Here is a 9,364-nt window from a genome sequence, read left to right as displayed (position 1 = left end):
TGTCTACAAAGTTGGGGTTGTTAGGTGACCGAGGTGAAGGAAGAAATGAGGTCTTTACACCTCTAGGTACTTTGTCTCAAAAAGCAGTGATAAGCGGTGAAGAAAGAAAATGAGTCTTATACTCCTAAATACCTTGGCGCGAAGAGCAGCACCTTGGTAGAAGAAGGAAGGCATGTAGATTAGAATTTGGTTTATTTTTATGCTTGCATGTATTTGTAATTTATGATCTCTGTGCCAAGTGTTAAGTTAATAAAGATAAGAAGTTTATTTATCCTGTTGCATTATCTTATGTGTTTATCACTAGAAGCTAAAAGTTGATTAGAACTAAGTGTTAAGTTCTAGGGGATTGAGCTAAGTTTAAGAGTTGTTTTCCACTGTAAAGAGTTGTGAAGGTCTCCAAGGTTCAAATGAAGAACTTTACGAAAAGACAAGTGAAAGGAGTTGTTTTGCTCACTAGGCGTTCAGTGTGTCATCTCGTTGAGAGGTACATGAGGAATGTCTAGGCAGCACGCCCCCATCTGATCGCATGAAATGACACTTCGGGCGAGGCGTGACATAATTTATATTAATTTATAAACTAATTGAGCTATATATCTATTGTTCATTCACAACATGAAAATATTACACTTTTACAAGGTATTAGAAAAATCATGTGGGTTTTAAAGTTTTCTAAATAATAATATCATAGATTTTAAAAAGTGAAATTTTGTGGGCTACTATATGTTGTCTAAAATTCCATGGAAAAATCTGTGAAAGCAAAAGGGGTCTAATAGTGAATATAATAGTTTTAAAGTTAAAAATAAGCATGAGCATAGTTCAACAAGTATAAAATTTATATTCAACTTTGGAAGTCAATATTTTCGAATACATTCATCATCATACATATCGTAACTTAAAAAAAAAAAAAAAAAAAAAGTCAACGACTTCCATATTTTACATTATGAGAATCAGGAAGGTGTGAATTGTTGTTACCTACAGACATATCAATTATCTTAATAATTTTACGAACATGATGATATTAATGTATATTTTAAAAAAATTAAATAAATTAGATTAAATTATAAATTCAGTTTAGTTTGTTTGAAGAAAGTTATGACTCAGTTGTTATGGTTTAAAACTTGTTATGATTGATAAAACTCTTATAAACGTTCTTTATGATTAACTAATAAATATAAGTCAAATGAGTCTAATTTAATGATAATTTATATGACCTTTTATTTTGAGAAGTCTAAGGTTTAAATCTTTCAACCTCAATTGTTATAAAAAAAAAAAAAAAGTTAATAAATAAACATATTAACTTATTTAAAATGTTTATTATTTACATCATACTAATATTGGCTACATTTTGTTGCTTACTTTTCTTTATGATATAATAAAATTGTAAGTTCACTCTTATCGACACCAAATCCATAAAAATGTGAAAATATCGACATATCGACAAAAACTTATTACCATACATATTACTATTAGATACTACTATACATACACCTTAACAAAAATAAAATATAATAAAAAAGTATTTGCAATGTTTAGGTGTTGTTTGTTTTTCGAGAGATAACTGGAATATTTGATGATGGTTGAAATTATAGATGTATGGAATTACATGTAGCCGACATCCTTAGATGGACAAGTTGTTTTGTATGAAGATTTTTTAAGATATTATAGAATACTTGGATAATTGTGTTTGTTTCGTGAGATTTTTACTTGAAAAATATCTTAAATTTACCTAATGTCTTATGAGTATTCATTAATTAAAATTAATTAATATAGGTTGAGCTGATACGAACATTTTTATTTTTATTTCTTATTTAGTATAGTTTTTCTTTTTTTTTTTTTATAGTTTTCTCACCAAAATAATATGTTAGTTAAAAAAAATTATAAAAGTATATAATAATTTAAATTTGAATTTGAATATTTTTTCTTAAGAAAATAAAACAGCTGCAATATAATCAAAGAAAGTGAATTAAATAGTAGGCAATATTTATGTTAATTATAAAATAAAAATAAAGAAGGATGAAATTTATACTTACCTGAAAAAAAAATTAAAAAAGTAAAAAGTAGATATTGAAAATCCCAAAAAAAATGTTTCGCAAGGAATCTAAAACTCTCAAAAAAATCTTCCGTGAATGCATCTTAAAATGTTCAAGAATCTTCAAATGCTCGAACATCTTATATTATCACAAAACAAATATGATAATCCAAATGTCCACCATGAAACGAACGACCTTCCATAGTTTATTTGGTGAACAATTTAAAAGCATTTAATTGAATTAAAATAAAATTGTATCTTATTTTTTCATATATGTATTTAGTAGCAAATTTATAATCCAAATTCCAACTAAAACACTTTTCTAATGTTTGATAGTATATTTATAAACTATAGCTTTAATTATAAATAGAGTAGCCCACTTAAATATGAAAATTAATTTTTGAATATGTTATATGTTTTAAATTTTTGTATAATCAGTAATTTGTAATATCCTAAAATATAATATATTACATCTTTCTTTAAGTATAATTTTATAATTTGAACAAGTTCAAAAAAAAAAAAAAAAAGATATTTTTACAAAATTTGCATAAAATTGAAACAAAAATCTAAATTAGCTATGAAAGTCTAAAACATTAGAAACTAAAAATTGAAATAATTTTTTTTAAAAAAAAAATGTTATTAAACTTGTAACCGTTAGAGCGTATGAACGGATTAGTTCTAAAATCCGAGAGCGGGAATTTTATTTGAATTTTAAATTTCAAACGGAGCAGCAGCTCCACAAATTAAATCAATTATTATATTACTAAAAGAGAGGAAACAACCTTTCTATAAATTTACATATTTTCATTTTTATCCCCTCAACTTTCCATATTTCTTCCCTTTCCCAAAATTCAAACCACTATTTAAACTTCATCATCTCATTTCCTTCTTCTTCTTCTTCTTCTTCACCCCTTCTCCAAGGTCTGCCATTCTTCTTCTCTCTTCATTTTTCTTCCAATTTTTGGAATCCATTTCTCTAATTTTGTTCCGTTTTCTTCAGATCAAAACAAGCCCTAGCGATTTTTCTGTCTCTTGTTCGGTGCAATGGGTCAGATTCAGTACTCTGAGAAGTACTTTGATGATATCTATGAGTACAGGTCTGTGATTTCTCTTCTATTCATTTATTTTCATCGTCAAGGTTTGATTCTCATGGTTCCTTTTTTATATATATATACATATTTGTTGTAGGCATGTGGTGCTTACTCCTGAAGTGGCGAAACTTCTCCCCAAGAATCGCCTTCTTTCTGAAGTAAGTATTTCATTATTCTTCTCAGTAGTCATTATTTCTTGTGTGGAATCTTGTTGTGATAATCGGAAAGAACTAAAATTGGAAGTGGAAGAGATCTCTCTCATAATCATCGGCTGCTTTTACTCTGATTGTGCGATAGAAACTGAATACATATGAGATCTGTGTAATTTGTTTAAGCAATAGATTGATTGTGTGATGATTAATCTTGATTAAATATTTCACGATTCTCTCCTCCATATCATAATTTCTTGTGCGAAATCGTGTTCCGCTAATTGAAAAGAAAACGAACTAAAAATTGAAAAAGATCTCTCGTAATCTGAATACCTTTAAGATCAGGTAATGGAATTTGATGTTGATGATGAACAGAATGAATGGAGAGCAATCGGCGTTCAACAAAGCCGTGGATGGGTTCATTATGCAATTCATCGCCCAGAGCCGCACATAATGTTGTTCAGAAGGCCACTCAACTATCAACAGCAGCAAGAGAATCAAGCACAACAGCAGATTTTGGCCAAGTAATTGGTTTATTATCCTTTTCTTTTTTTTTTCTTTTTTCTTTTTTTTTTCTTTTTTTTTTGTTACTTTAGACACACTATAATGAGAAATATCTCACTACAAAACCAAAAAAAAAGAACAAAAAAAATAATTAAGTGTTTGTGGTTTGTTGTGTAGTGTAGTTCCCTTCTCCAATTTGGAGAAGCTTTGTGGCCCAGTTAGATCTTTGTCAGTCATAATCAATTCCCCACCATTGTTGATGAATTTGTGGTTTTAATTTGCTTTTGTTATAAGCATGGTTCTTATCTTCTCTTCTTCTTGGCTGCCATCTCTTCTAGAAATTACTTCTAAATTTATTTTATTTTTTCTTTCTGAGGTTTAAAGATATCTAAGATCTTTTTTATGAAAATATCAATAAAATGCAAAATCATTTTTAATTTAAATTAGAAATTAAATATTTAATGATGTTAAACAAAGCAAACATGTGTATGATTTATATAAGTGATATTGCGTGTAGAAATTTGAATAGAGTATAAACCATCCAATATCAACATTTTTAATTTATTTCACAAAGTCTAAAATTGTTTGTTTATTAATTTAAAGTACTTTTACAACTCTGTAAATAATGTTCAACGTCGTATTTTTTTTACCCTTCAAAGGACTTCTTGGAAAGAGTATGTATTGAAAATTAATTTAACAAAATGGTCTTCTTATGTTTTATTAGAGTTACTTAATTTCCCACCCCTCAAAGATCATGACGTTATTGCTATGTTTTCTTTATTGGGGATAAGGATGGGAAATTATTTGATTCTTATTATTTTTAAGTTTTGTTTTAACTTAACTCTTACTTTTGACTTTAACATCCAAAGTTGTACTTTAGAAATTACAATAATAATATGGTAAAATTGGTAAGATATATACAATGTAATTAAATGGGTAAGAAATGTACCAAATCCAGAATATCATCTTTAGTGAGATATATGCAATGTACCATACACAAAATTTAATGTGTTTCTTGTTGGTATAATTTAATTAGGGATGTATCTTGTTGGTATAAAAATTAGGGAGTTTAAAAAAATTGATATCCCAAACAACCATGATTACCCAAACCCAATTAACAAAAATTAGAGTTCATTGGGTTAAATTTTGTGTTTGATCAAGTTATAAAATTGGAGGAAAAAAAAGTTACATTTTATGCAAGTAAGGGACCCAATCCGATTGAGTATATAATATGTGTATATATAGCTGATAAATAAACCTACCAATCCAACTGGGTCCCCAACTTGGCCCAACGGGATATTGAACCAGTAGGATTTTTTTTTTCTTCAATTTGAATACTTTAGATTGTTCCATGATTTTCTTCCAACCCGCACCCCTAGCCAAAAAAATTGCAATTTTAGGTCCTAGTATATTTTGACTAACACTTAAACTAACAGACTCAAGACCAAATGATCACTTCTTGAAATTCTGTAATTATATTTGTAAAATCTTTACCTACTAAAAAATGAGGTATCAATAATTAAAGGACAAAAGCACTTTTTGATTGTTGGGACCAAATTAAAAATCCATCAACAAAATCCCATAGACTAAAAAAAAAGGAAAAGATATATATTCATATTTAATTTTGTTTTGAACTGTTCAGCTATGTTACCTTTGAAAAACTATACATTACTTGGTTAAAATCCAACTTTCTCTAAACAACTTCTCTCTCTCAATCTTTAATGGTATCTTCTAATCAATCTCCGCACGAACATAGTCAGTTAACAAAATTGTTTTGGAGTTCAAACAAAGCGTAAGCAAAGACGACGCTTGCAAGTGCGAGACTGGCGAGAAGAATACATATCTGTAAAGTAGAAGGGATACCGATGGTGGCCGCAGAAACAACAGTTGCACCAATTAGGAGCGTTTGCACAGGTTGAAATGTTTTATAAGGCTCCTTTATATGATGAACGAATCTTTCCAGGACCCATTGGCACATTGAAGGAGCAAATCCATATTACCTATAAGAATTTGTTTACAAGGGATTCGTAGTGTTTAGCAATTAAACAAAAGGAAAGTATGTAGAAACAGTTGCCGGTAAATTCAGTAGGGTGTTGCCAATTTTACGTCAGATGACTTTTTTTTCAAGTCTCAAGTCTAACGTGCTTGGGTCCCTCTGGTCACTTGTGACCACCGTTTCCCACCCTACATTATTAAAAATAATACTTTGTTTCAAATACTAAAAATTTCTTAAGAATAATACATCCATTATTAAAATTTGCATCCAGGAATGATTCCAAAAAGGAGTGAAATGAAATTTTCTTCTTTATCTTACATGTATCACACAAACTGACACTTGGTAGCGAATGAAGCTAAGGCCCATGCCCACACTTGGTCATACGTTAGGATCGAAGGGTAGAACAATCATTGAAAAGAACTTTATTATGCATATGGTTGGGAAAAGGAAGTGAATTAGTTAAGTTGCTTTGTAAGATGTTTAAAAGGAAGATAGAGATGCAAGAAAAGACAGGCCAAATTCGGGATAGACTTGAGAGAAATAGCTCACTCTCAATAAACTATCACTCTGTCAGGCATTATACTAAGCTGCCTCAAATGTTTCGCTTCATGCATGAGGTACCTAATCATCATAATTGCATAAACATATTGATTGATATATAATATCAGAGATGTAAGGGATGGTTCCAACAATCTTAAGCTATGCATTATTCAAATGTGAACACAGGAGAAAAAGAGTGAAATCCTTACTTGTTTCTTGAATGCGATAAACTTGGCACTAATCCTTGGGTTACCCCTATTTGCTCCAGAAAATCCCCAGGGACCATTAGAATCCAACTTGAAATGTAAAGGTTTTGCCCGGTCCCACCTCCTTGTAACCTGTGAAAATGTTCATTTTCAGAAGCAAGACTTTGAGATTTTCAACAAAAAACAAATGAGATTTTCTAGACCAAGTTTACTAGTATACTCTAGGTACAGTACTGCCATATCATCAGTACAGTTCCTGTCAAATGATCTTGTTTCTTGAAACATAAATCTCTTCTAAATCATAGTAAATATTTAACAGCACTCAGCAGGTACCATTGAAGTTTTTTGGTTCTTTATATGTGAAATGTTTCTTTCACTAGGCATCCATCAAACTGAAAAACACAAACGAGCATAACGATTCAATCATAAACTAAACCACTGGTCCAAATTTCAAGTTTAATTGAAACAGGTTCTTTCAGATTGGCCCTCCCTTACCTCATGACGAGAAAAACCTATGTGGGAACAATCTGATATATTCTTCGTTAGTATATCGTAACCATAAAATAGATCCTGCTGAATCGTAACTGATGAGAACTCAGGCATATCAAAGTCATCAAGGGAGCCTAGACAATAGCAGCGATAATGAAGGAATTATCTCATATTGCAGTCAAATAATACATGGAAAGGAGAAGCTATCTTATGATTAATTTTGAATCAACTACTTTAGGAGTGTGGTGGCATTGGCTCTTTCCAAACCACTCTCATCGGGCCAAACAAAGAGGAGGCCTTGAGACACCAGAGTAGGAACACTTGTGGCACATGCTCTAGGTGACTGATGAGCCCGAGACCGCAAAAGATAATTGAAAAAATAAAAATCTACACAAAAAGCCCTTAGGTCTCCATTGCCTAAACTCAAAATCATCCAAAGGTGAAAACGAAAGCAATAATTTTTCGTTCTCAAACAAAAGATGGAACTGTGTTTGTTGGTTGAAAACTCTCTAACGTGTTGGATTATCTCAGAAAATCACCCATGAATGACAACTTTCACTACCAATCAATAAAATGATGGATTCAAGATTTATGCCAATGGATTCAACACCCTGATCCCAAATTGAAGATACCAAACAAAGGGACACATAAATCATTGTCCAAGAATTGTAGAAACCCCACAATAAAAATTTCTATTAAAGACACAGGAATCTAGGGTTTGTACAGTCATTTGCACATGCAACTTCAAAACATAAATCAACAAATGATTCACACTAGAACATGAACTAAGGACAAATTTGAATCACATTCATTGGCATTGAATCAACGTCTTCTTTCTGAACCATTGAAAAGCAACAAACCCTAAATTCTTGTTGCAGTCAGAATCAATCTCAAGCATACAAACTTATTAAGGTGAAATTAGGGTAAATCTTCAGAGACCGTCCAGCAAAGAATCAAAACGGTGTGAACATAATCAAGCAATTGACTAAAGAATCCAGGTTATGTAAACCGACTTTCATTCATTCAATTCCAAAATATGCAACAAGCAAAGAAATCAACGATCCAGAACAGTCATCCTGCATTTTTACACGAGAAACCCCTAAAACCTATCAATCTAAGAGCTAGTGAACTTAGTAACGGCCTTGGTACCCTCAGAGACGGCGTGTTTAGCCAGCTCACCAGGAAGAACAAGGCGCACCGCCGTTTGGATCTCCCGAGAGGTGATAGTCGGCTTCTTGTTGTAGCGAGCGAGCTTTGAGGATTCCTGAGCGAGCTTTTCAAAAATGTCGTTGATGAAGCTGTTCATAATCCCCATGGCTTTACTGGAGATTCCGATATCAGGATGAACTTGCTTGAGAACTTTGAAGATGTAGATCTTGTAAGTCTCAATGCTCTTCTTGGCTCTCTTCTTTTTCTTATCGGAGGCGTCTTTGGGAAGCTTCTTCTCGGCTCTTGGCTTCTTCTCCGCCGGAGCTTTCTCGGCCTTCTTCTCCTCCGCCGCTGGCTTCTTCTCGGCGGGCTTCTTCTCGGCCTTTGGCGCCATTGCTAAATATAACGAAGGAATTCGGAGTTTTATCGAAGATGGGATTTCTTAAAAGCGAGCGAAAGTGAGTGCTGAATAAAAATTTGAGGGGATTGTTTATATTTATAGATAGAGACGGCGTAAAGTGATTGGGCAACTTTATTGAGACACGGATCGTTGGCGTGGACGGTAAGGATTTGAGACTTGGTATCTGACGGCTGTGTTTAATTTGATGGCTTTGTTTTGGGACCGATTTGAATTTCAGGTTCGCGTCTTCTTATACGAATTACGATTTTGGTTTGCTTTAAAAATTTTCAGTTTTCGCGGCTCATTCTCAAAGCTTACGAAGTTTTTCAATTAAAATAGTTTGTGTTCAGACAGGTTGTTTGATTAAAATAATTTGTAATTAGATTATAGATTATTTTAATTTAAATTATAATAACATTTGCTTAGTGTATAAGTTATTTTAATTTGATAAGAAAATAATAAACACGTAGTATAGAAAAAAATTATGAATGTCAAATAATAAATACCGTAACAAATTGATAGTTTTGAAATAGCGAAGACTTTTAAATAATATTTAATATAGAAAAAGATAATTATTATAATTTTATAGATTTTTGCACCAAAGCATTCTTAAAAAAGCTTCTTTAATTTCTTTTTAAACTAATATCATATTCATCTAAGTTTTCATCTTATGTAAGAGTATTACACTTTAAGAAAAACAAACCATATTTGAAAATTAAAAAAATATTATTTGTTAAAATACACTTTTCGTCTATGAAGTTTGAGTTTAGTATCAATCTAGTTACTCAAATTTAAGTAAACACTTTAGTAC

The 9,364-nt window shown here is 31.3% G+C and overlaps 2 protein-coding genes across 8 annotated transcripts; one reads left to right on the top strand and one right to left on the bottom strand.

Moving 5' to 3' along the window:
* Nucleotides 1-2,802: 2,802 nt before the first annotated feature.
* Nucleotides 2,803-4,087, top strand: LOC103500769 (cyclin-dependent kinases regulatory subunit 1). Its single transcript, XM_017047526.2, has 4 exons — nt 2,803-2,950; nt 3,030-3,126; nt 3,218-3,278; nt 3,645-4,087. Exons 2-4 carry the CDS (start codon nt 3,074-3,076, stop codon nt 3,795-3,797), a joined length of 267 nt encoding a protein of 88 aa, XP_016903015.1. The 5' UTR covers nt 2,803-2,950; nt 3,030-3,073; the 3' UTR covers nt 3,798-4,087.
* Nucleotides 4,088-5,360: 1,273 nt separating this feature from the next.
* On the bottom strand, nt 5,361-8,633 carry LOC103500779 (histone H2B.7-like). 7 transcript variants are annotated; one of them, XM_051079842.1, is made up of 4 exons: nt 8,184-8,633; nt 7,011-7,138; nt 6,519-6,647; nt 5,361-5,957 (listed from the first exon to the last, which is right to left on the bottom strand). In XM_051079842.1, the coding sequence occupies exons 1-4, from the start codon at nt 8,545-8,547 to the stop codon at nt 5,910-5,912; spliced, it is 669 nt and encodes a 222-aa protein (XP_050935799.1). In that variant the 5' UTR covers nt 8,548-8,633; the 3' UTR covers nt 5,361-5,909. The 7 variants fall into 7 exon arrangements, 5 of the variants coding, with proteins under 5 accessions (XP_050935799.1, XP_050935798.1, XP_050935801.1 ...); XM_051079841.1 differs by having other exon boundaries at nt 5,361-5,773; XM_051079844.1 differs by lacking the exon at nt 5,361-5,957 and adding an exon at nt 6,163-6,390.
* Nucleotides 8,634-9,364: the final 731 nt, after the last annotated feature.

Source organism: Cucumis melo, chromosome 12 (genome assembly GCF_025177605.1).
Source record: "Cucumis melo cultivar AY chromosome 12, USDA_Cmelo_AY_1.0, whole genome shotgun sequence".
NCBI classification, from domain to species: Eukaryota; Viridiplantae; Streptophyta; class Magnoliopsida; order Cucurbitales; family Cucurbitaceae; genus Cucumis; species Cucumis melo.
Note: the sequence above shows the minus strand (reverse complement) of the source record. Positions and strands in the feature narration are given on the sequence as shown.

Bases quoted from the DNA above. Each gene is read 5' to 3' on its own strand.
- LOC103500769 (XM_017047526.2), top strand. From the start codon at position 3,074: ATGGGTCAGATTCAGTACTCTGAGAAGTACTTTGATGATATCTATGAG. The intron at 3,127-3,217 runs GTCTGTGATTTC...TATTTGTTGTAG, and splicing joins GATGATATCTATGAGTACAG to GCATGTGGTGCTTACTCCTG. The intron at 3,279-3,644 runs GTAAGTATTTCA...GATGATGAACAG, and splicing joins AGAATCGCCTTCTTTCTGAA to AATGAATGGAGAGCAATCGG.
- LOC103500779 (XM_051079841.1), bottom strand. From the start codon at position 8,547: ATGGCGCCAAAGGCCGAGAAGAAGCCCGCCGAGAAGAAGCCAGCGGCG. The intron at 7,139-8,183 runs GTGAGCTGGCTA...GCTATTGTCTAG, and splicing joins GGTGCGCCTTGTTCTTCCTG to GCTCCCTTGATGACTTTGAT. The intron at 6,648-7,010 runs GTAAGGGAGGGC...ACATTTTCACAG, and splicing joins TAGGTTTTTCTCGTCATGAG to GTTACAAGGAGGTGGGACCG.